This window comes from Sarcophilus harrisii, chromosome 5, assembly GCF_902635505.1.
Source record: "Sarcophilus harrisii chromosome 5, mSarHar1.11, whole genome shotgun sequence".
Lineage (NCBI taxonomy): Eukaryota > Metazoa > Chordata > Mammalia > Dasyuromorphia > Dasyuridae > Sarcophilus > Sarcophilus harrisii.
In genome coordinates, this window is record NC_045430.1 from 130,281,122 (window position 1) to 130,309,059 (window position 27,938).

The 27,938-nt window shown below is 38.1% G+C and overlaps 1 protein-coding gene across 1 annotated transcript in view; it reads right to left on the reverse strand.

The window, feature by feature from the left end:
- Positions 1-444: 444 nt before the first annotated feature.
- Positions 445-27,938, reverse strand: part of UPF2 (UPF2 regulator of nonsense mediated mRNA decay) — a 181,464-nt gene continuing 153,970 nt past the window's right edge. Inside the window, exon 22 of the mRNA XM_031938580.1 lies at positions 445-1,488. Coding sequence (XP_031794440.1) covers positions 1,485-1,488 — 4 coding nt within the window. The 3' untranslated portion in view covers positions 445-1,484. The remainder of the gene's footprint in view (positions 1,489-27,938) is intronic.

Here is a 27,938-nt window from a genome sequence, read left to right on the forward strand (position 1 = left end):
TAATGAGATTTTACCTGGAATAATCTTTATATTTAACTATGTCATCACACTCACAGACATCCTTAAGGCAACCTTCCCCACAGCCACTTGTACAGGGATAATGCAGTTACTACTAGCTGACCAGCACCATTAGGCAGAGCCTGAGTGCTGACTTGGAGAGAAAGGGAATACGGGGAAAGATGGCTTGCTAGCTGATGCTAAAAGATGATGACACAGATCTATGTCTATGAAACAGACACAGACATTCATTTCCCCTGCATCGCCCCACCCCTCTGCACATACCCCTGCAGACGAGTACATATGTGAGTGAATAAGGGAAGAGACGGGCTATGAACAGGATCTGGCCTCTTTCCCAGCATCGGCCCTCCCTCGGACAGCCATCTTTTAGGTACCATGAGATATATAAAACAAGAAATCAATACTATTTCAATAACATGCACATGTTTTAGTAGCCAATATTTATTTTGTAATAAAAATAATGCAGGAATAGCCTAGCACATGATTTAAGGTGTAACATTTCACCATCACCCTCTGTATATTTTTTTCCTTTTTTATTGTGTATTCAATCAAGTTTACACTTGTAAACTACATCAAAAGAACAACAAAAAATTCTATGACCTCTCTTAATCCTTATAATTCTACAAATGTACCTTTCCCATAATTGTTAGCAACATTTACACATAATCTGCCATTCTCCTTTTCTCTCCCACTTTTCATTATATGATGGCCCCACATAATGCCACGGGGACCAACTGTTACTGATAAATGGCAGCACTTCCTTAGGACTATTCTCCCAACACCACACATAGTGGCAGTTTGGGTCCATGGGCTATGGATTATTTCTCCCCTTAAGGTTTTATATCTGGGTAACCTTAAAGGGCCAGGCTTTCTATAACTGTTGCTTATATTTGTATCAATTAATCAGTATCAATTAACCATCTAACTTCTCCCCAATATCCATCAAACAGTTGATATCAAAGTATTCTTTTACAAAAGGGTATTTACTGAGAAGGTATAGCGAGAACAGTGGAAATAAAACAATCCCCAAACCATGAGATAACGCTCTCCTCTGGTCTATGCACAAATTCCCTGGGAAGAATGAACTAAAATTTAAAAACAGTTTAGAGAACACATGGTGCCAAGGAGTACCTCTCAACTCCTGCCCCGGGGGTCCTGTGCGCTCTTCAAGGAGTCCCCACCAAGGTTTCTTTGGGGTGAGGGCTCACCAATGGACAAGTCACTCCTTTGAGTAGCTGGAATAGCTTCTATTATGACTCAATGTCTTGGCTTAAAGGTCAATCCACTTCTGGGCTGGGTCAAGCAGGTCATTTGGCTGCTTCAAGGCTCCTCACTGGACTCATCTAGTGCTGCTGTTGGCCTCCGGTTGTCTCCTTATCGACTCTGATTGCTGAGGGGACCTTTTGTAGCTCTTCCAGCCTCGTGAAGCTCTTGTAACCTGGTCCATTCTGTTTTTGGATAATCATTCACCTAAGATCAGGAAGGAACAAACATGATAGAAAGGGAAGCACCAAGCTGTCAGGGACAATGATGACTGGGTAGGAGACAAGATCTGCTGTCCTACTCCTACCTGAAGCTCATAGCAATCCTTTTCAGGTGAATACTGGGAAGGAAAGGAGGAAGGGAAGAAAGAAGGGAGGAAAGAAGGGAGGAAGGAAGAAAGGAAGGAAGGGAGAGAGGGAGGGAGGGAGGGAGGAAGGAAGGAAGGAAGGAAGGAAGGAAGGAAGGAAGGAAGGAAGGAAGGAAGGAAGGAAGGAAGGAAAGAAGGAAGGAAGGAAGGAAGGAAGGAAGAAGGGAGGGAGGGAGAAAAGGAGGAGGGAGGGAGGAAAGGAGATTATTCAAAGCTTTATTAAGCACATGTAATTCTAGTTTGGCTTCTACTGAGTTAATCCTTACAACTTCTCAGCCAACCCAAAGCCTTTTCCTTATATAGTATTAGCTCCTTAACCACTGATGGCTGAAAACTGACTTCAGAAGTTTTGTAACTTGATGTGACAGTAGGCAAAGAATATTGCACATGCGCTGTATATTACACATAGTAAACGTTAAGCTAATCTAATGATTGGGACATCACTCATTACACTCTTTCTTCCCCTTGTATCCCCTCCCTCCATCAAAATTGTTTTTATTAAAACATTCTGCAGCACTTCTTAAACTCATTGTCCATATCCCCAACCCAGAATAGTCCTAGGAGGTCCTAGAAAAGCTTAAGCATTTTCTTTTGATTGCGTCCCCTACTGCTACATATGAACAAAAGATTTCAAAATAATCAACTTGAAAATAGATCTTATATAGTACCTCACATACAGATGAAAATAATAAATGCTCCCCCCCCACACATATAGATTAATGCAGAATCAACCAAAAAACATTTTGTAATGTTTGTCAGAGATTACAGTGTTAGAAATCAAAGAATCCTAAAGAGAAAAGTAGTCATCTGTCTTCTGGAACTGAATTTTAAAGCAAGAATTGGGGAAGTAGTTTGGGTGAGGTGCTGCATGTGGAAGGTTCAGCTTGGGTCCTTTGTATTTGTGAGGAGAAACTCCATATCTGGAACTTTCATTAATATACACCCTAGTTTCCAGAATACTAGAGAAAATAAGCATTTTTGCACTTTAAAAAAAGTATTGTTTTGTAGTATCGGAGTTCATTTTGTGATGTTTTCTTACAAGTCAGACCAGTTTCTTTGTGTTAACATTAGCTTGTTTGAATGTTCATATACTAATAATATCTATTCAAGATCACTCAACTATTTAGTTGCACATAGCTCATAAATGTTCTTTTCTGCTCCTTTGTGTTTTCAAGCCAGCAAAGGCTATTTCCTTTCTGTGAGATCCTTATAGATTGCCAGATCATAGGATAAGGAAGGGGGAGAATTGTCTCACTATCTTTATGCTTTAAGTTTGAAGCTACTTGGGACAAGTATGTATAGAGGGGAGAGTGATCTTCCCTTTGGGGATGTTTTATGATTTCTATATCTTCTCAATTCATTCCCTTTTATAAAAGTTCATTAACATTAATCAATTGATAACTATTGGAGGAGTACATTGGATGGAGACTCATGAGTGATAACACTACAAATTGCAAACCTTCACAGTTATCTATAGGTCCTTAGGAAAGGAGTATCTACTTGCCTTCTGGAGAAAGGGATTGGAGGAATAAGCCCAGAAGAGGTACTATAACAGCATTATGAAAGCTCCTGTAATGTTCCTCCAAAATTTATTAAATTGAAATCATCCAATTTAAATGCTAATAGCACTGATCCTATGAAACCAATTGTCTTTGATTACATTGTTTTGTCTAATTGTCTATCTGAACAATTTAATGACATTACACTAGAGTTTGTCTTTACTTCAAAAATGTCCAAGAATTTTTATTATAAACTTCTTAAGAATAAGATATTCAACTGGGTGTTAGATGATGAAATAGCAAAGTTTCTACTCTTGATTTTACAGAAAAACGGTTAAGATAGGGAATGTAAACAAATAAATATGATACTAGAAGAAATATAATAAGGGCAAAGAGAGATAAAGATAAAAGTGTTCCAAGAGAATTTGCACAGGGAAAAATTATTTTCTAGTGAGGAATTTGGGGAAGAGTTAACATCTGAACTGGTACAGGGGGAAAAGTCTTACATTTAGAGGATGTGGATTCAAATTCCACCTTGGACACAAAGTCCCTTTTTTTCTTACTGATGTTATGTTGGACTAGATGGTCTATGAGGTCTGCTCTAGCTCTATTTATTATTATATCTTTCTGAATGCTTCACTTTCTTAAGGCAACCTAACATCAAATTAGCCTTTTTTTTTTGCCTGTCATCACAATAAACTGTTGATTCATACTGAGTTTATGGTCTGCTAAAATGCCTAGAAAATTTTCAAGTAAATTACTATCTACCCAAGCCTGTTTCATCATGTACCTATAAAGTTTTTTGGGTTGAAAGGATGAAACTTTCTATTTAATGATTTTAAATTTAAACTTATTACATTTGACCCTATATTCTAATCTAGTGAGATCTTTTTGAATCCTGACTTAGTGATGAAGTATGTTAATTCTCATTTTTCGTTTTGCATCTTCTACATATTGGATAAAGATAGCATCTAAAACTTTATCCAAGCTAATGATCCACATAAAAGCATTTTTATCATTCAGTAGTTTCAGTCATGTCCAATTCTTCAAGACCCCATTTGGCAAAGATACTAGAGTGATTTGCCATTTCTTTCCCCAGCTTATTTCACAGATGAAGAAACTGAGGCAAATTGCTCCACTGAGCACTAAGCTGCCTCTGAAGACTAAGATTTTATGATCAGAGATAGAGAGCTACAAGAGATGGCAAGAGCTACTTAGGCCAACCTACTCAATCAAAGAAACAGACACAGAAAGATTACTTAGTTTTGAAGGTGTCATCACCTCCTCTGCCTGGCATATAGTAGGTGCTCTGCTTTTGTTATTTAGTCATTTCATTCATATCCAACTCCTCATGACTCCATTTGGGGTTTTTCAAAGCAAAGATACCGGAGGGGTTTGCCGGTTCCTTTCCCAGCTCATTTACAGATGAGGAACTGAGGCAAACAGAGTTGAGTGATATGCCCATTATCACACAACCAGTAAGTTTCTGAGGCAGGTTTGAACTCAAGATGAGTCTTTCTGACTCCAGGGTTGGTACCCTATTCGTTGTGCCACCTAGTCCCCCCAACTGCTATGTAAATTTGATGTATGGTTATTTGCACTGCATATATCTTATACAGACCTAATTATTTTCATGTCATCTACTCTATTAGAATGTGAGCAGCGGAGGGCAAGGACTATGTTTTCAGCTTCTTCCCTCTCTCCATCCTTAGCATACTGTCCAGCTTCTTATAAAAGCTTAATAAATGCTTGCTGACTGACTGGCTTATCTGAGATCACACGGCTTGTTAAGGCTGGCAGGAGTGTATCTGAACTCAGGTCCTCTGACTCAAAATAGCAGTGAGGTAGCACAGTGAATAGAGCCGTGGAGTCAGGGAGACCTTGGTGCAAAGCTGACTTCAGACACATGCTAGATGTGTTACGGAGGCAGTTTACCCTACCTGCCTCAGTTTTCTCATCTGTTAAATGAGCTAGAGAAGAAAATGGCAAACCACTGCAGGCTCTTTGCCAAGAACCCCAAATGGGGTCACAAAGCGTGAAACACAACTCAACAACCTCTGACTTGAGTCAGTGCTCTCTATATTTTTTATCACAAGCCTAATAAACAACAAAAAACAAAATCATTTCCACACACAAAGAAGTTACCGTCATTGTTTGACACTTCTGTCTATAGCACTAATATCAGTGACTTAACTTGGAGTTACAAAATTAATGCATCAATATGAATCTTTCTAGTAATATTCCTAGTTCTAAAGCTCTATTCAATTAAATATATTGCCTTTTGTATCTATCTATCTATCTATATATATGTATATAAGTGGGCATATTCACATACATGAACATATTTGCATATGTATAATAGACATAAGTGTAATATAGCTTCTAGGGGAGACAGTAGTGATTTTGAGGTTCCCTGATCTTAGTGGGGCTTCTGTTCTAACAACAAGTCAATAATCCTAAAAATTCTGGTTCTGGAGTCTGCCTCAGGAATTTCCCACACCTAATCTAAACTGTCTGATTCTGAATAGAGCACTCCTCAGATAGCTTCTGGCTTCAGAATAGTCCCAGGACCAAACTCCGGAGACAAGAATCTTTTGGTCAATGAGAACCAAATTCCTGAGCCAAACACTTCTGGCCCTTACCCTATCCTCTTTGCTGAGAATGTGCTCCCTTCTCCTTTATCCCCCATGGAATCCCTAACTTCCTTCAAAAGTCAACTCTAGTGTCACTTCCTATAGAAAGCCTATCCTGTAAGGATCTAAATTAAATTTATAAGAACAATAGTCATTCCCCAAGAGATAAAAGGTCAAAATATGAACAGGCAGTTTTCAAAGGAAAAAATAAATTCAAATCATCAACAAAAATATGAAAATGACATCAAACAGCTATTAACATGAGCAGGGATTCTCAAAAGATAGTACCTGAGTATCCCTAGAGGTTCTCAAGATCCTGTCAAGGAATTCTTGAGAACTATTTTGCAGAAATAATAAGATGTTGTAATTTCTAAGATGGCATATATTGATAAATGTAACTGAAAAAAATACAACTCTTTTGGGAATGCTCAGTAATTTTAAGAACATAAAGGAGTCCTGAAACCAAAAGGTCTGAGAACCAATGAATCAGAGAAATGAAAAGTAAAGAAACTCTATAGTTTTACCTCACACCATATTGGGAAAGATAAAAAAGTAAAATTTCAAATGTTGGAAGGGCTATGGGAAAACAGGCACACTAATGCAATAGTGGTAGAGATATGGAATTGGTCTAACCATTTTGGATTGCAATTTGGAATTATGCCCTCAAAGTTACTAAACTGAACATATCCTCTAACTCAACAATAACACTATTAGGTGTTTATATAGTAAATAGATCAAAGAAAGGAAAAGGGTCTATGTGGACAAAATAATTATAGCATCTTGTTAACTAAAAAAAAAATTAAATTAAATTAAAAAGAAAGTCAATACTGTTCTCCTTAGTTATTACAACTCTGTGGTGGTTCCAGAAGAAATTCATCCATCACAGAAGAGATTATAAACATGGAAGGATGCTTACCAGTCCTCAATCTATTAAATTAATAGGGGAAAGGGGGGAGAAGAGAAGGGAATAAGCATTTATGCAGTATACCTACTATGTAGTAGGTTCTGGGCTAAGTGCTTTACATGTATTATTTCATAGGCAGGACAAGTCTATGATTTATATTGTCCCTTTTCCAACAGTTTCCAGTTAAAGTATAAACTTTACTGGAGTCAAGGAGGGAACCTGGGGTGACTTCTGCCCCAAACAGCAAGGATCCCAATCTTGGCAACTCAAAAAATAAGGTATGTACACATGTGTATAAACGTCAAATTTCATCCTTAAGAGCTACACACAGGTGAAAATGTTATGCCTACATATAGGAATAGATGTACATGTGGATAGAGATAATATACTTTTTATATATACGTCTTCCTTGCCAAATGTCTAAAATGCTGAAAATGCAAAATTGAATTCACACTTTTTCATCTCTTCTTCCATTTCTGCTTGGGATTCCCAAAGCTTTTCTCAGAACTGGGCTTTCCCTCCTGCCTCAGAGTGACACCTCCCAGATTAGGAAGTACCTGCCCTAAACAGTGGCAGGAAAGGCTTCTAGCCCAACCCTGACAAGATTGTCCACAAGTCCTCCTCTTGGCAGCCCTGGAAACCCAGGAGGAAGTAGCTATTTTGGGTTTATGGCATGATGGGAATACTCCAAAATTCAGATTTTTCATTGAATCCTGTGTACTCTCCTTGTGTTTTACTTTTGAAGTACAAAAAAGAACTGAGAGACATCATCTGAGGTGGATCCCTATAAATATAAGAAAATTTGTTCATCCTGCCCACGTGAGGTGACTTGACTGGGTACTCTGATTGTGTCCAAAAACTAAAATCTGCCTTGTTAGAGAGTCACAACATCTTAAACTAGCACCAGGGGAAGCTAGGTAGCACGGTGGATAGTGTTAGACTTGGGAGTGAGGCAAATCTGAATTCCGATTCTCTCTGACACTAGCTATGCAACTCTGGGCAAGTCGTTTGATCTCTCTCTGCCTCAGTTTTCTCATCTGTGAAATGAGGACAATAATAATAGCACCTGATTCTCAGGCCAGTTGCGTGTTTCATAAATGTTCAAGTAATATATAAATGGGGTTATTAGGCCTATATATATGTATAATATAATATAATACAGTCATATTAGACTATAGGCCCTGCACAATTTGGTGCTGGTCTACCTTTCTAATTTTATTTCCTGCTACTTTTTTAGAGGAACCATCTGATCTAGTCACACTGACCCACTCTACTTCACTGCTCCTATACTTTGCTGCTATTTCATCTTTTACTAGAATGACTTTCTTAACTGCCTCTTTACCTAAATAAATATAGCTCTGGGCTTATACATTTCCCCATCAGTGTTTTTAAAGGTACCCCCTAGGGGTTGGAATGTCTCTTCTTTAATATTATTGGCTTGAACCCTCATTCCAGATATTCTTCTCTCTTTTAGCCACCAGTGACTAAATAGCACTTCAATTCCATTCAGTCAAATAATAGCAATTAACTTTTACAAAAGAGATAATAACTTCAAAGATATAGTAAGAACAAAAGTACTAAGATGTCTTCCCAAAACATTGAGGGAATGCTCTCTTTTCAAAACTCTCATAGAACTACATAGTATCTGTGTATCTATCTAGGTAGCCTATGGTCCAATCACGAATTGGATCCTCATGGATTGAGTATAAACCATGAGGACCCTCATGAATTTGGGGAATTTTCAGTGACATATCACTATCTGTTTCCGTCATCCTTTATCTCCTCCTCACTAGTCAGAAAACTGGGAATTTTTAAAACCAAATCTATTCAGTTGTATATTGAGTAAGTAGACCCCCACACACAAAAGCACTGAAATGGGCAGTCATTCATTTGGGACAATATGAATACCAGAGTAGTTCTCAAAAAAGCTTCTTCAAAGAGGTCAACAAGTTAATCCAGAACCACTTGTTAAATTCATAACTACGTTCCAGGCCTGGGCTATATACTTGGGACACAAAGAAATACAAAAGAACAGTCCCTGCTCTCAGGCACCCACCACCACACTGTCCTGCACAAAACAGAATCTCAATAAATGCTCATTTTTTGATATTACAATTCAGGAACTGCCCCACTCCCTATTATTATATCTTGGATTAAATAAACCACCCAACCTGGTATGTGACATAAACAGGAAAAAAATTAATTTTTTATAGGCTTGATAGGTCTCCCTTTGGTACATCAAAGGAATCTCATGAAGACCCCCTCACCCTCAAAACTCAAGACTAGAATTTCTAATGTACTTATCATAAGACACAAATCATAGGTAACAAGGCAGCAACCACTGCCTCGGGCATATTGTTTTTCTTAGAATATAAGCTCCTTGCTGTGAACCGATCCAATCATTCTAGAGAACAATTTGGAACTACCTCTTTTAGGTCTATGTTTCTGAGACACCCCCCCCCCAAAAAAAAAATACGAAAAGGACCTATTTGTATAAAAATATTTATAGCAGCTCTTTTTGTGATGGCTAAAAACCGGAAATCGAAGGGCGCCCATCTTTTGGGGAATGGCTAAACAAACTGTGCTATATGATTTTAATGGAATAGTAAGTATTGTGCTATTAGAAATGACAAGCAGGCCGAGTGAAATGAGCAGAGAACTTTTTATACAGTAACAACAAGATTAAGTGATGATAACTGTGATGGACTTAGCTCTTCTCAACAATGTGGTGATTCAAGACAATTCCAATGGACTTGGTGTTGAGGTTGAGAAGGGGGGACCCCAAAAGTCCCAAACTGGTGTTGCGAGGTATCTCAAAAGAATTTGAAGGCTTAAACCCATCTCCTAGTCAAGGAGCAAAGTTTATTAAAAGCAATGTGCCGCCATTACTGAGCTGATTGAATTCTAAGAGAATCCAATAAAGAAACAGAACCAAGAAGGGTCATTTTATCCAGCTTCTACCATAAATATGCTAATTCTATAGCTCAAGGTAGGAAGAAGTGGTCTTCCAAAGGAGTGGTTCTCGGTTGATCAGATTATTACTGACAAGATTGGGGAATGGTTTTAGGAAGTCTGATCTATGGGAGTTTCCTGAGGTCAGAAGCTATCTGGCTAAGGATGATCAGAATCAGATAGATTGGGTATGATCAGTTTCCTAAGGCAGATTCCAAAGCCAGAGGACCCAGGACCACTGACCCATGAGAATAGAAGCCAAGGTCAGGGGACCCCAAAATCACATTACATCATTTTGATGGAAAATGCAACCAGAAAGATATTTATGGACACTGGATGTGGATCAAGGCATAATATTTTCACCTTCTTTTGCTTGTTTTCTTTCTTGTGTTTTTTTTTTTTTTCCTTTCCCTTTTGGTCTGATTTTTCTTGTACAATATGACAAATTCGGAAAAATGTTTGAAAGGAACACACATATTTAACCTATAGCAGATTGCTTGCTGTCTTGGGGTAGAGGGGACATAAGGGAAAGAGGGGGGGAGGGGGGGCAATTGGAACAAAAAGTCTTACAAAAATGAATGTTGAAAACTTAAAAAAAAAAAAAAGAAATGACAAGCAGAAAGATTTCAGAAAAACATGAAAAATCTTACGTGAACTGATGCAAACTGAAATGAACAGAACTATGTATAGAAACAGTATGGAAATATTGTACAATAAAGAACGGTGAATGACTTAGCTATTTTCAGCAATACAATGATCCAATACAATCCCAAAGAACTAATAATGAAAGGTACTATCTCCACACCCCACCCCACCCCCAGACAAAGAATTGATATTGTTTAAATTCAGATTGAAGCATACCTTTTTTTTTTTTTAACTTTCTTTCATTCTTTTTCTTTTATTCAAGTCTGCTTGCACAAAATAACTAATATGAAAATGTTTCACATGATTGCATGTGTATAATCTATATCCGACTGCTTATGATCTCAGGAAGGAAGGATAGAATTTGGAACTCAAAACTTTTCCGAAAATGTTAAAAATGTTTTAATATGTGATGGGGGAATAAAATAAATTAAAGATAAAAAGAAGAATACAAATTTTTTAAGGTCAAAGACTCTCTATTTTTGTATTTGTATGTTCAACACTTTAGCAAAGTGCTAGACAAATAGTAAGTAAATACTTGTTTGCTCATTCATTTTACTCTCCTACTAAATTTCCCTATTGTACCTTTTCTGAAGGCAAAGACCTTGTCTTAGTTAGACTTGGTATCTCCCTTATCCCCTAACCCAATGTTTTGCTTACAGTAGATACTTAACAATATTTTGGTGAATGATGAAGGAACTTTAGAGGAAAGGTTTATAAACAAGACAGCACAGAATTCCATTTTATGTGAGGAATGAGGGTGGAGAACAGGAAGCTAAAAATTGTGGAAGTCATCTGGTGATTTAGGTGTTAGAAATGTATATCCTCTCCTCCCCTTCATGTTTGATTTTAATATATTTAGCAGTTTATTGTGAAATAAAAAAAAAAAGGGAAATCTTGGCAGATTTCTAGTGAAGGTACTTACTTAGACTATCTAATAAGAGAGCGAATGAGCAGGGTTTTAATTAGAATATGGTATAATGGGAAAAGCATTAGGTTTAGAAATAGAAAACAGGTTTGAATCTTCCTCTGCCACTTATTCAGTGACTTTGGCAAATAATTTCACTTAGGGCCTTGGATTCCTTATCTGTAAAACAAATGGGTTGGACTAAATGGCACGTTAGGACTCACCTACTATGAACATCTCAAAGTGACTATGTTATCCTAACTTTTATTCTAATAATAAATCACCAGACTCAGGTTCAATGTCACCTGCAGTGGCAGGTAAGGAGAGTCTCAAATCCTTGTTTCAGGGGATAGATACTTTCGAATTGCCCAGAGAGCTGCTATTCCTTGGGCTGACACCCACTCCCATGCCAAGATTGGGTCAGAAAATTCTGAGGGAGGTAGTAATTGACAGGGTGGGGGAGAGATGAATACAAGGGAAAACTATGTGGAGCACTCAATCAAGCTAATGATAGTTAATGGGAGAGCAGAGTAATAGATATCAAGCTTTGCTGGTCTGCTGCTCCCTTAATGAAAGGCCACAGAGATGCTTTGAGTGGGTGTGTCTCTCGAGAGGGCCTTCAGAAGGGTGGTGGTGGAGAACAGCCACAGTTCCAAATTAAGTACTTAAAAATAAAACAGGCCTTCTCAGTTTCAGATTTGATTTTAGATTCAACAAGGGAGAGGCTGAGAAGGAAGGAAATCCAGGGTGAATAATGAAATCTGGGAGAGTGGGCAGCCTGGCATCCTTGAAGTAGAATGCCAGGATACGTATGGCATCTTGTTGGTCTGAAGCTGGAGACAGAGGAGAAAAGAGAAGAGGGATGGGAAAAGAAACAACTCATTGTACCAGGCACTGTGCTAAGGACTTTACAATTATTTTGTTTGATCCTCTCAGGACCCCTGGGAAGAAGGTGCTATTATTATCCCCATTTTACTAGTTGAAGAAACTGAGATAAAGGTTAAAAGAAATAAAAAATTTCCCCAGAATATGAATTTTAAGCTGCCCAGCCATCCAAAAGAGCATCTCTCTTGGGAAAAGCAATGCTCGGAGAAAGAAGATGCTAAAAGCTTTCACACCTTAGGAAACCTTAGTTTCACACCTGTTAAGAATCACAAAATCATAAAGTTAAAAAAAAAAAAATTTCCAGAGCTTCATTTAGCTCCAAAGGATCTTGACAGACTAGAGTATTAGATAGAGTCTAATTAGATGAAATTCTATTGGAAATAAAATGAAATTCAATTTGCACTTGGGTACCAAAAAAAAAAAAAAGAATCCCACAAATGTAAGATGGAGCAGCATGAATAGAAAACAGTTGTTCTGAAAAGGATCCAGCAGTGAGGATCCAGATGAGACAGCAGTCTGATTTTAGCACCAAAAAAGCTGAAGCCATTGGACATGAATACGGTAGGGGAAGCACAGGTTCCTGACGTGATAATTCCCAGTGCCTTCTCCCTCTTCAGGTTCCTGACTCAAAGACAGAATGGTCCTAAACAAGCACAACTGTCAACAGTGGAATGGCTTTATAGGAGATACGCAAGCAGAGACAGAACAATCAATACTAATTAGATGGCCCACTGAAATCTCTTCTGACTCTCCAAATTCGTTATTCTATTCAGGAAAGTTAAGTGGTATTCCTAGCCATACAAGCAATACATGACAGAGGATTAGGGTTTAAACTCAAGTCCCTTCTTTCCACTATTACCACACTATCTCTTCTTCCCATTTCCCTGGCCCTTTGAAAACCAAGATCAAAGCAGCCTTTGAGAGCTTTTCTCCCTCCAATGGGGTTGGGAGGGCTCCACCTTTTCTGAGTTGCTGGATTGCCTCTCATTTTTGCAAACATTCCCACACTGGTACCTCAGGTTCCTAGGACTTTGGACCAGAAAATAAGATTAATTCTGGGTCAATCAATCAACCAAGCATTTGTTAAGCACCTACTATGTGTCAGGTACTGTACCAGGGAATACTAACAAGGAAAGTAACCATCACTAGAACAATAAATAAGTTCTAGTGAGGAGACAACACAAATATATAAAGAGAATAAATACAGATGAATAGAAAGTAGTTAAATAGATAACACTCCGACACTTACTAACTGTGACTGTGCAAATCACAACTTCTTTTCACCTTAATCCACTGGAGATGGAAAAGGCAATACAGTTCAGCATCTTGCCAAGAAAATCCACGGATATTATCAGCATAATATGGTCCACAGTGTCATGAAGAATTGGATACAACTGAACAACGAACAGCTTGGGAGGCAAAACACTAGCAGTTGAGGAAAGCAGGAAAGGTTTTTTGAAGCTGATGCACAAATGGCATCTTTAAGGAAGAGAGGGATTCTGTGTGGAAGCAGTAAGGAAAGAGTATATTCCAGACATGAGAGATAGCTAGTGCAGAGGTGAAAAGAGAAGAGACTGAGGAACTTGTGAGAAGAACAGAGGAAATAGTTGGCAAATAAGTTGTTGTTTGTCTCTCATTCTTGAAGAGGACGAAGACATCAGGGAGATGATTCCATGGCATGCAAGTGAATTGGATTTCAGTGAGACAGGGCTGTGCAAGGTCACGTACCTCACTTTCCCCTCCAGAGCCATCTGGGTCCAGTGGCAAAGTATGGATCAAGATAACTAGAGATGGCCCTGGATGAAATGAGAGACCTTGGCCTTTTTAAGCTAAAGTCTTCCAGGTCTCAATTTGACTGAGGCTGCACCTATTCAGTGATTAAGGCTAAGTAGCAATAGAGGCAAAGAATCTCCTCTTTCATCTAGTCCAAAAAACTAAATATAAACAAACAAATTAATGAATGAAAGGATGTAGGAAGGGAAAAACTCTCAGGATATCTGGGCAAATAAGTAAACAATAATATTAAGCACTTACTATGTGCCAAGCACAGTGTTAATACAAGCAAAAAGGACAGTCATGCTCTAAAGGGACTTACATTCTTTTTTTTTCCATTATAGCTTTTTATTGACAAAACATATGCATGGGTAATTTTTCAACACTGATTCTTGCAAAAACTTCTGTTCCAACTTTTCCCCTCCTTCCCTCCATCTCTTCCCCTAGATGGCAGGTAGTAAGAAACTTACATTCTAACAAGGGAAGACAACACATAAAAAGTCACTGAAAAGCTGGGGGCTAAGGGATGGAAAATGTTTCTTCATCCCACCCAGGAACAAGATGGCGAAATCCAGAGAGTCAGAAGTATAGCCAGGAGGAGAATGAAACATGGCTGGCTTGGACCCATTCAGGTCCCCTGGAAGAAATCACCAATGGGAGAAGGGGTTGACATGGCAGAACAATGTTCTAGGATGAGAAGGCCGCCAATGAGGAGGAAAAAGGCCAATCTGACTGGATTGCAAAGTATGAGAGAGGAGTAATATCCAATGAGGCTAGAAAAATAGGTTAAATATATTGGATTACTTGTTGTCTAAGGGAGGAAGGTGGGAGGTAGGAAAGGACAAAAAATTTGGAATAGGGTTTTTGCAAGGCTGAATATTGAAATCTAAGCATATATTTTGAAAGTAAAAAGCTAAAAAAAAAAGAAAAAAGAAAAAAAGGTCAAGATATGGTCCTGATTTTAAAAGTTATTCACAGAAATTGGTATTTTATCTTGGACATAACAGGAGTTTACTGAGTAGGGGAGTGATGTGGTCATGTCTGTGAATAAGGAACATCACTCTTAACTGTGTGGAAGATAGACTGAAATGGACAAGACAGGGAAGCAAATCAAAAGGTGATTGCAATAATCCAAGTAAGAGGTGATGAAGGGTCAGCTGTGAGAGATTTTGTGCAAGATTTGGCAATCTGGATGGATTTGTGAGGTGAAAAAAAGTGCGGATTTAAGGATAATGCCAAGTATAAACTTGGGAGACTGGAAAGTTGTTGATGCTTTTGATAGAAATGGGGTAACTCAGGAAAGAGGGAAGTTGAAGTGGGGAGGAAGAGGTAAGGAGTTTAGTTTTGAACACGTTTTAGTTTTAGTTTGAGATCACTCCAAGACAATGAAACCAAAATGTCCAACAGGTAATTGGTGATGCAGGTCTGATGTTCAGGGGGAAGTTGGACTATAGTTTTCTTAAAAGGGATTGAAACAGTCCTCAAAGTTAATTGACTCAGGGGACTAAGGTTTAAAGCTCTGGTGTAACTTCTCTGTGACTTAAGTATAAAATCTGTTGCAGGAGGAATGAAGATCTCTTCCTGGACCTTGGCAGACTCCTCTGGCTGTATCCTTCCTGAGTATTCTTTCCGTGTAGTAGCTAAGTAAATTTCCCATTGTTGACTTTTAAACGGTAATGGCTCATTTTGTTCCCATCCCAAATCTGAACCACCAGTGGCCATCAAATGCAAGACCCTCATTTTGCAAAAGTCCAAGGTAGAGTTAACACGGCTTGTTTAAGGTCATACAGCATCAGAGTCAGTGTTTCTTCCCGTTCGATTCTAGAGAGCTAGAGCTCTCTAGCTCTAGAATGCTAATATAACACAAGCTCTAGAGCTGAAAAGGAATCAAAGAACATCCCGATCCACGCCCTCATTTTAGAGATGAGGAAAACTGAGGCCTGAGAGTGATGTGATTTGAGCAAGATCTTACAAGCAATAAGCACGGGAGAGACAAATTATATTAGGTGTGTATATATGTTATATGTATGTACATGCATGTATCTGTGACTACACACAAACACACATATATGATAAAATAATGACAATGATAGCTAACATTTATATAACACTTTCAGGCACTGTGCTAAGTGCTTCATAATCACAGTCTTATTTGATCTTCACAACAACCCTGGTGGATAGATGTTATTGTCATTTTATAGATGAGGGAAACTGAGGCAAATAGAAGTTAATTGATTTGCCCAGAATCATACAGTTAGGAAGTATCTGAGGCTGCATTTGAATCCAGAACTTCCTGACTCTTGGCCCAGTATTCAATCTATTGAACAATCTAGCTGCCCTTTATATATGTGCATATACATCCATAGATGTGTGTGTGTGTGTGTGTGTGTGTGTGTGTGTGTGTGTGTGTAAGTATCTTCTAGCCAATGGGAAAGAGAAACCATATTCCAAAAAGGGAAACTGTAAGAATATGAAAGGAAATCCCAAAATAGTGCCTCATCGTCCCTCATCCAAGGCTAACACGAAGTCTGGAATCAGGGAAGCTGTGGGTGGGCTTCTGAGGAGATGTCTCTGAATGATTCAGCCTGGGAGGAGCCAAGCTCTACCAGCAGTCTCTGTGGAGATGCGAAAGAGTTGGGGAGAGGCGAAGTTCTTTCAGGTCAGACCCAAAGTTAGAAGGATTGTTAATGTTTTATCAAGCCCAAACACAGTAGTGAAGAGAAAGGAAAGAGGAACATAGAAGGAAAAGCAAAATCTCTTTCATTCTTAGCTATGGAAAAAGGTGATTTACCCAAAGAGTTAATTACAGATTAAGAGAGAAAGGGGCAGGGAGATCTTTAGACCCATCATTCCAGCAGGCACATCTTCTAGGTCTATTTCCTATTGTCAGAATCCATCTAATCCATCCACTGCCTGAGGTACCTTCTACTATCAATCAACTAACATAAAATCTCAGATTTTAAAAAAACTCCAGAAGGTCACTGATTGTAATCATTGGTCATTAACCACAAAAAGTTCTATCTTTTTTTTTTTTTTTTAAAGGACACTAGCTTTCTAGCTAGTCCTCAAATACCACATTCCACCTCAATTTTTGTGCTGAGATGTCATTGGTCCTCTAGGAGAACAAAGGGCAATTATCAGCAACAACAATAACTTAATATCCTGCAATATTCTTCCTCCTCACCTCCACCTTCTGGCTTTCTTTAAAACTCAATTCAAACCCCCTTTCTTCTAGGTTCTTTTTTCTCCATTCCCTCTTTCCTCTCCCCTCCAGCTGGTGCCTTTCCTTTGAGATTGTTATTGTTGCATCATTTTTTTCAGTTCTGTCTGACTCTTTGTGACACCATTTGTTGTTTTCTTGGCAAAAATACTGGATTGATTTATTATTTCCTTCTCCAGTTCGGGAAACTGAGGTAAACAGGGTCAAGTGACTTCCCAGGCTCACTCAGCTAGTGTCTGAGGCCAGATTTGAATTTCGTTCCTGCCTCCAGATCTGGCATTCTATCCAGTTCATCACCAAGCAGTCCTCCCTTTGAGATGGGCCTTACAATTCCATTATAAATATCTTGCATGTATAACTTTCTAAAAAACAAAACAAAAAAAGTTTTGTTTTAATTTTTTCTTTTTTTTTTATGTGTAACTTTTTGTGTGACATCGCCACCTTTAGAATATAAGCTTCTTGAGGGGTAGGGACCATGCTTTTGTTTCCTTTCATCCTCAAAGCTTGGCAGACAGTAAGAGTTGAATATGTGCTTGTTGAGTGGCTGACTGATAAATGAGTTACTTGCGGCCCCAAAATGATATTTGTCTTGCTCTAGGACTTAGAGAAGCAGGTCCTGGATCTCAGAGAAGACCACTACAGATGAGCACTTACCAAACTATACTGCTCCCGTCAGTCCCCCCTGAGATCCGGAGGTTATGACGGAGGCCTTAGCAGCTTATTTTCTCTACTCTTTATTTCTGGATGTGACCGTGTCTGACAGATGGGTCACTGTCCTACTTTTAAAGATGCTCAGGCCTGGAGATAATCCAACTTACTCACCATCCCTGTGACTTCTCAGCCCCAGACATCCCTCAATAGTCACCACTCTGCTTGCTTGAGGACAAGGATTGTCCTACTTTTGTGTGTGTATGTATATGTAAGGCATGCATGTATATTGCACATATATTTGATATATATATATATATATATATATATATATATATATCATGTCTATATTGTAAGCTTATATACACATACACATAGCCTCAGTACTTACATAGTAAGCAATAAGTGCTTTTGCATTCATTATCAAATGTAGATGACAGGGTAGATCACGTACTAAAGTCTTATGCTCTAGGTAATAGCTTGCCTATCTAGGATGTCAAGTGAAAATAACTTCTTTTCCTCCATCTTTAGCAGATTTAAGTACAAACTTATGGAGCACACTGGACTAGAGCTAAACCTCAGACTCTCTGAAGAAGAATCCCAGGGAGCGGCTTGGTGGTACAGTGGATAGAGCACCAGTCCTGAAATCAGGAGAACCTGAATTCACATGCAGGGTCAGACACTTAATATGGCCTATCTGTGTGACCCTGGGCAAATCACTTAACCCCAATTACCTTGAGGGGGGAAAAAAGTCTCAGCCTCTCAAGGTGATCTCTACTAGCTTTTCACAGCTTTCTTTCTCTCTCCCCCTCCCCCCTCTTTCTCTCTGTTTGTCAGTCTCCCTCTCTCCCTCTTTCTCTCCCTTTTCCTCTCCCCCCTCTATTTGTCTGTCTATGTCTGTGTCTCTTATCAATTCTTTCAAATTTAGCTCCCAACATCTTCTGTGTCCAGTTCAACCCACTGGATTCTTGGTCTGTCATTTTTTGAACTGAATAAATTGGGTAACCCTTTGTAATACTCCTTAATTTATTTTCCAGTAGGGTAGGTGACATAAGAAATGGGATGATTGGCCTCCAAAGTTGTTGTCAAAGGCAGTGGCTTGAGAGCTGGAGCCCTGAGAGTTATTGCCAGAGATAGAGGGGGAAACAAAAGTCACTTCCTGTCTACATGGGTACTTCATGCTGGTAGCAGATATCCAAGAACAGCTTTAAGACTGGAAGTTTCTCAGGTGTCTGGTTGGGGAACAAGTGTGAGTTTTTTTTATATGATTCTCTTTCCTCTTCCACCCCCATTTAATAGCATTTTATTTTTTCCAATTATATGTAAAGATAGTTTTTAACATTTACTTTTATAACATTTTGATTTCCATTTTTTTCTCCCTCCCTCCTTTCCCTCTCCCCTCTCCCAAACAACAAACAATCTGATTTATATGATTTTCCATTCCACCTGCTTAGGACATCCTTATGGACCAGTAGGAACAACAATTCTTCTCACTTTAAGATTTATAAAGGACTTTTTAGAAGTATAGTATCATTATCCCCATTTTGCCAATGGCTTAAAAAGGTTAAATCATTTGACCTTGATCATACAGTTAGTAAATATCAAAGCTGAAAAATCAATCTCATATCTCCTGATTCCAAGTTAAAGAGTTATATAATCATAAATTTGGAGCCAGAAAGGTCCTTAGAGACCATCTAATCCAACTTCCTCAATTTTACAAATGGGGAAACTGAGGCTATGTGCTCAGGGCCACATAGTAAGTGTTGAAGGCAGGATTTTAATACTCAATCCATCACTCCACCTTTTCTTCCATTATATTACTGTTAACTACTACTACTATAACTATCTAAGTAATTCTGGCTCAGGCCTATGGCCCTTAGTTTCTCCATCTTCATACATTCAACCACACAAGAGTTTGTTATTGTATCATTGTATGTCTCTATGTTCTGTGCCCTGCTTCCATGTCCTGTCTAGTGTACTAGGCCTGGAAAAAAAGCCCCATCAAATTCTCAGTGGGAAAGCCTGCCCAGCCTGGGGCCCCTGCTGAGGTCTGTACCACTATAATCACCACCCTGGGCACCCCCGGGCTCTTTTAATCTTGCATCTGCTGATGTTCAAATCCCTGTCATTAGCCAACTGGCTCACCAGCCCGATGTCATCATTGTACAATCAGAGAAGTGTCTCAGAGAAGGAGGGGGGTCCTGTCTAACCCCAGTGATGAGTCACAAGGCAGTCAGCCTGGGAGCCGTGGCTCCTGTTCTCTTGCTTTAACTTCAATGTCACCTTCCCCACCAACTTTTTGCTTTATCCTAATACCTTTAATGGGCAGGTAGGGGGCAGTCAGGAAGACTCATCTTTCCTGGGAAAATCACCTAATCCTGTCTCAGTTTCTTCACCTGTAAAATGAGCCCAGGAAGGAAATGGCAAACCATTCCTGTATCTTTGCCAAGAAAACCTTAAATGACGTCAATAAGAGCCAGACACAATTAAACAATCGCATATCACACAACAAATCCCACATAGAGCCTGATATCTAGGAGGCGCTTACTAAATGCTTGTTGAATTACATCGAATTGACCAGATACTAGTTAACTGTGACCCATATCTTCATGTTTCAGTCACACAGAGGGGAAAGTAATTCACTTGATTTTACTATCACATATAATTGTTCTATCTACATCCATGATCAGAGCTCTTAAATTCCTTTCTGCAATGATCACAGAAGAGTCCCTCTCCCTCCCCCAATACTCCCAGTCTGTCATCCCTGTTCCAAGGTCGCTTTCTTTATTTCACAGACTTGAGTCTCAGTTTACTAATCTGTCCTCTACCCCCTCATCAATTTTCTATTTACAGTCAACCAGACCTCCACCACAGTTTATCATAAACCTCTACCTTTTCAGTCATAAGTGAATTCTGTTCAACAAGAAGATTATAGGATGATCAACTCTGATGGATGTGGCTCTTTTCAACATTGAGGTGATTCAGGTCAATTCCAATAGATCTGTGATGGAGAGAGCCAACTGCATCCAGAGAGGAGACTAAGGGGACTGAATATGGATCACAACATAGTATTTTCACCTTTGTTATTGTTGTTTGTTTGTTTTCCTCTTTTTTTTTTTTTCTTTTTTAGCTGATTTTTCTTGTGTAGCATGATAGATGTGGAACTGCATTTAGAAGAACTGCACATGTTTAACCTTTATTGGATTACTTGCTGTCTAGGAGAAGAGGGTAGGGGGGAAAGGAGGGAGAAAATTTTACAATTTTTTTTTTTTAAATACGTGAATGCTGTTCAGCGCCACTAGAGGAAGCCATACGGCAATGTTAAATGGGTCCACTACAAATTTATGTTTACCAATCTCAACTCAGCCCTCACCACTATATATATGGCCATTATTCTATTAGTCCCTAATTGATTTTAATGAAAGTTCTGTCACCTCTAATGGCCTAATAATCTCACACAAACATAGTGGAAGTGAGTGAGAAGATATTGTGTAATTAAGCATTTTATAGTGCCAATTCTGTAATATGCTCTGCTCTAAATTATTTGGATGCCAAACATCATTCAAACAAAGCATTAGGTATCTGGGGCCATGTTCCATCATTAAATGGTACAAAAAACCAGAGAGAAAATAAGCAAAATTCCAATCAGTCCCTTTTGCTACTTGTGAGCAGGTCTGGCCTAAAACTTCAGATCATGAATCCAGAGTTAGAAGAAACTTCAGGGACTATTTAATCTAACCCCTCATTTTACCAATAGAGAAAGTGGGGTTGTGGTAAGACAATACTTTTCCCCCATAACCCCATGAATTAGGTTAGTTTTTTCCTTAAAAGGCATTGAGACATTCTATAATTGGTTTGCTCTTCTTCATCACCCTGATACAAAGTGGAGGACCTGGGGAAGCTCTTGGAGATGGTGGAACATGATAAGCAGACAGGAGAGCTCCAGTCAGCTGAGAGAATTTAAGGTATCCCTAAGCACTCCTTGTTGAATCTGCCCCTCCTATAATTAATCTCCTTTTGTTAACTGTTGAATGACTTTAAAGTGTCTCATTTTGGTTTTTTGATGACCCAGGCCTGTGTCAGATCCAGGCCAGAACAGAGGCCCATATAGCAAGAGTCAAATAAGGGATTTAAACCAGTTCTACTGACCCAGAACTTTTGTGATACCCTTTCCCACATCATAAGCTGATGTATGGAAGTGGGTTAAAGCAATTGAGTCTGATGAAGTCTGAGATGAGCTTTCAGTTACAGCTGTCTGTGATTTCTGGCCTCTAACTAATGTGGAAGAGTTGGGGTTTATTGAAAAAGAGAAAGATTTCTGGGTCTGGGTCAGTTTCAGGAGAACTCTGCTAATGGAAAGCCACTAGTTGCCAAGATTCCAAAGGCTTCACTCTCTCAGAGGCGGTCTCAGAGCAATAAGAGGCCTGACAGACCCCTGGCAAGGAACCAGCTTATTAAATGCTGAACTTGGAATTTGGCCTTACCTGCCAGCTCTCCAAAAGCCCCACCCATTTCTACTTCAGAACTTGACCTTGTTTCCCAAATCTTTGCAGACAAGTCTGCAAATACAAACATAAAAAGCAGTTTATCTTCATTACCTAATCAAGGTAAACAACCCTTGACATCCCCTTCTTTCCTGACTCTTCTGGTTCCCAGCTTCCCCCAACAAAAACAATTCTCCCCACTCCCAAGATAGAGCAGCAATGCCAAAGGTATGTACTATAAGATTTTCAGGCAGCTATTTCCTCCTAGCAAGAATTCCAGAATCACAAGATATTCAGTATAATAATTTCCTAACCACCATCATCCTAAGCCTAGAAGGATTTTAAAGACGTCATTTCAAGGAAGGAAGTTACAAGCAGACTTAATATAAATGTTTCATAATTACAACTGTCTGAAAATGGAATGGTCTACTTTGAGGCACATGCTCTGAAATTGTTCAAATAAAAAAAAAACTTGATATTCAAAGATTTTCATAATAGCGTCATTTGTATAAATAGCAAAAAACTGGAGAGCAACCTAGATGTCTGACATTATAATATTGGCTGACTGAATAAATAAAAAACATTTATAAATAATTCACTATGTTCCAGTACAGTAGGGCAGCAAATGCCCTAGACGTGGAAATGGGAAGACATTTTCATGGGTTTAAATCCAGCCTCAGATACTTACTAGCTGTGTGACCTTGGACAAGTTACTTAGCTGTTCACCTCAGTTCCTCATTTATAAAATGAGCTGGAGGAGAAAACAGCGTCTTTGCTAAGAAAACCTCAAATGGGTTTATGAAGAGTTGGACATGACTGGAAATGATCCCACAATAACACGTGTCAAGCACTGTGCTAAATGCTGGGAGTTCAAATACAAGCAAGCAAGCCAGTCCCTACCTTCAAGGAACTTACATTCCAATAGTGGAAACAACATATAGAGAAGTGATGACCAGAGAAGATAATTTGGTTTGGACAGTTAAAGGGATGGTGAATGGAGCCACAAGAGAGTAGACTGACATAATCTTTTCAGTAGCCACAGCAGTTTTAATTTGATTATGATTTCAGAACCAGATGAAGGGAAATAGGCAAGGAAGATTAAGTAATGGCAAGGCATGTCTAGAGCTGACCTAGATATGGTAGGGTGGGATGCATATGAGACATCCATCAATTAGAACAGTTAAGGATAGGGGTATTCAGAGTTGAAATGGTTAAATACTCCAAGATGGTCTCTGTTCTCTGCTAAATACAGTTAAAACTAACAAGAAGGATACAAAGAAATATGGAAAGAACTTTATCAAACATTGCAAAGTGAAAGAAATCAAATCTAGAAGAACAGAGAATACCTTGTTATAAGAACAAAAGCAAATAAAAATAAACCAAAAAACCTTAAGGTAGGAGGGAGTCATTGAAAAGTTACAATATTTCACTCATTGAAATTAATTTAAATGTAGTTACCAAGCAAATTAAATTGCTTTTATTGATGGTCAATATTTAAGTTGGTTTCTTTCTGACTTATGATACTTGGTGTAGGGAACTTGGTAAAAAATGCCCTTTAGGATTTAGGGTCAAAGAATAACTGGAATACATTATGAAATGCAAAATGGATATTTTTTATTATATTAGATTAAAAAGTTTTTGTACAAACAAACCCACTGCAGACAAGATTAGAAAGAAAGTAGAAAACTGGGGGAAAAAATTTTACATCCAAAGGTTCTGCTAAAGGCCTCCTTTCTAAAATATATAGAGATCTGACTCAAATTTATAAGAATACAAGCCATTTTCCAATTGATAAATGGTCAAAGGATATGAACAGACAATTTTCAGATGAAAAAATTAAAACCATTTCTAGAGAAATGCAAATTAAGACAATTCTGAGGCACCATTTTATACCTTTCAGATTGGCTAAGATGACAAGAAAAGATTAAGGATAAATGTTAGAGAGGATGTGGGAAAACTGGGACCCTAATACATTGTTAGTGGAGTCATAAACTGATTCAACCATTCTGGGGAGCAATTTGGAACTATGCCCAAAAGGCTTTCAAACCGTGCATACCCTTTGATCCAGCAATGTCTCTATTGGGTTTATATCACAAAGATCTAATAAAGGGAAAAGAACCCACATGTGCAAGAATGTTTGTGGCAGTCTCTTTTGTAGAGGCAAGAAACAGGAAACTGAATGGATGCCCATCAGTTGGGGAATTGCTGAATAAGTTATGTATATGAATGTTTTAGAATATTATTATTCTATAAGAAACGATCAGGAGGATGATTTCAGAAAGGCCTGGAGAGATTTACATGAACTGATGCTGAGTGAAGTGAGTATAACCAAGAGATCATTGTACAAGGCAACAACAAGATTATGTGATAATCATCTCTGATGAATGAGGCTCTCTTCAGCATTGAGGTGACTCAGGACAATTCCAACAGATTTGTAATGGACAAAGCCATCTCCATCCAGAAAGAAAACTGTGGGAACTGAATATGAATCACAACAGAGTATTTTCACCTTTTTTGTTGTTATTTGCTTGCTTTTTTTTTTCATTTTTTTCCCTTTTTGATATGATTTTTCTTGTGCAGCATGATAAATGTGGAAACATGCATAGAAGAATTGTACATGTTTAACACATATTGGATTATTTGCTATCTAGGGGAGGGGATGAGGTAAGGAGGGAGAAAAGAAGGGAGAAGACAAGATTTTCCAAGGATGAATGTTGAAAACTATCTTTGCATGTATTTTGAAAAAAAAAAACTTATTAAAATAAACTTTAAAAAAACACCCTTTAACCTAGAAAAATTGGCAGCTGCCCTGCAGTTTCACATTTTTAGACAAGAGTGGGTAAGTAATCTGCCTATAATCACAATGTCAATATTTGGTTCTGGCAGGACTTGAATCCAGATTTTCTTGATTCTGAGATTCTCTTAATCTACTCTAAACTACATGCTAAATGATGTCCGGCCCCTTCTAAATTAGGGATTCTATAAAATGTCCATTAAGTAGAAGAATGATAGCTAAACATCTCTTCCATCAAAAGGTAATAACTAGCAAGGAAGATGATCTTTCATATTCCCTAATAATTACATTTGTCCAAAAACAGAATGGGCCACAATGGACATCTTCAAGTGAAGGATGAATAACTACTTGCCAGGGTATTATAGGAGATATGCCTGTTGCAGGCAGGCGCTTAGACTAAATGACATTTAAGGTTCCTTTCAACTCTAAAATTCTCTAGGTTTTAGCCATCTGCCAATGATGGGCAGAATGATCCTCAAAACATCATAGAAATTAAAGTGTTGTTTTTGCTTTCTTTTATTTTCAGAGAAAGAGACCCTCTACTGTCTAGATAGCACATTCCTGACCTCACAACACTGAATTAGGAAATTCTCTAAGCTATATCCCTCCAATTTTGATTTAATCCTATTCTATCCACTTCTGTCTCCTGATATAAACATAGAATAATTGCTTTAACTTCAAAAAAAGATATTCCATCACATATATGCCCTTCAGGATTTACCTTTGCTTTTCCTAAAGAATGAAGACTGCTTCAGTCAGGAATTCAGGATTCTCGTCTCAATTAACTATGTTGTTGGGTAACCTTTTTATATTTTCAGTTTTGTCTGTAACACTAAGGTATTAGATTAAAGATCTTTTTTTGATTAAAGCTTTTTTATTTTCAAAACATATGCATGGATAATAACATTGATCCTTGCAAAACCTTATGTTCAAATTTTTTCTCCTCTTCCCTCCATCCCCTCCCCTAGATGTCAAGTAATCCAATATATGTTAAACATGTGCAATTTTTTTATACATATATCTACAAATTTCGTGCTGCACAAAAAAAAAAAAAATGAGAAAAAATCTTTTTCTCAAATCTAAGTTTCTATAATTTAGAGAGACTGTTATTCCATTTATGGTCCAGGCGGCTAATCAAAGATTCCCTTTTCCCCTTGCCCTTCTTCTCTGTATTCTATTTCCCTTTAGGAATGTTAGATTAGGAAAACTGTATCTAAACTTCATTTAGGCATTTGAAAAGTCTCTTTTCAATGGAAAATAAGAGAAATATGGGGTGCACAAGAGTAGATTTAGGTAGATTTAAAGGTAGCTAGATGACTCTGTGGATCATGCACTGAGCTGAAGTTAGGGAGAACTGAGTTCAACTCTAACCTCAGATACTCACTAGCTGGGCCATTTAACAGCTGGGCAAGTCATTTAACTCTAGTTGCCTTAATCTGGTATATTTGCCAAGAAAAAATCATATGGAATCAAAAAGTCAGATACGACTGAACAGCAAGGTAGATTTAATGGCTGAACCCCAAAATTGATGGGCCAGTGACACAAAGGAAGGTCTCTAATAGATTATTTCAGTTCCATTTTGTTCAACATTTTTTTCATTTTTGATAAAGACATAAAATGCCTGTTTATCAAATGTGCTACTGCTAAAAAAGTGAGAGGTCAGCTAATAAGGTATATAATAGAAGTACACTCAGAATGTGCTTATACAATGGACTAAGTCTATATGGACTAAATTTTAAAATTTTATTCTAAAAAATTGTTATTATAAACTTAATCATCAACAAAAATGAGCAGATATAAAAACAAAAGCTTTTTCCAAGGCAAAACAAAATAAATTTTAAAAAAAACAGGCAAAGATGCCTTTGTTTTATGTCTCCACTTGTTCAAAGTCCTGCTATCTTTGACTCTGAAAAAATGAAACTTAATTAGCATAAATGTAAAGCCCTACATTTAGGTTAAAACATTTAAATTCTACAGGTAGAGGATGGGAGTAACACTTCATATGAAAAAGACCTTAGGGTCTTTGTTGATCACAAGCTCATTATGAGCTAACTCTATGATTAATCACAAATCTAATAGAGAGTGAAGCCAAATCAGTGGAAGTATAGTGCCTCCAGATAAAAGAAAGAAATAGTTTCCTTCTACTCAGTACTGTACAGACCAGATCTGGAGTATTAGAGAAAATCTGGAATATATAGTGGTACCCTATCTATGCGACACTGAACAATTAAAAAGCATTCAAAAGGTGGTCATAGTGATGGAGAGAGAGAGAGAGAGAGAGAGAGAGAGAGAGAGAGAGAGAGAGAGAGAGAGAGAGAGAGAGAGAGGCAGAAAGAGATACTCAAAGCATTGGTTACAACTAAAGATATTTAAACTGAAGAAGGAAAAAAACTACCATTTACATTCCTATCATCCATATAATGGAAAATTCTGTTTTAAAAATCATCATTAAATCATCAAATTTAATAGATGTTTCCCAGTCTTTATCATCCTTGAACTTTTTTCAAATCATTTATCTTTGATTGCTTCCTTCCTTCTAAAAACAAATGAAACAAAAATCTACCTCTCCTCTCTTGGATTCTGCACTATGGTAGTAATCATCCCACTTCGGTGACTCTTAGATTTCACTCCCCTTCACCTACGAGTTTCTCTAGGACTGGGCATTGTTAATGGTTCTTCTATCTTTTCTTTCTTCAATCTATCAACAAGTATCTATTAAGTGTGTACTCTGTGACAAATACCGTGTTAACTGCTATAAAGACAAAAAGTAAATGCAGTTCTTGCTCTCAAGAATCTTACAATCCTGGGGCAGCTAGGTGGTGCAGTGGATAGAGCACCAGCCCTGAAGTCAGGAGGACCTGAGTTCAAATTTGACCTTAGACACTTAACACCTTTCAGCTGTGTGACTCTGGTCAAGTCACTTAACCCCAACTGCCTCAGGAAAAAATT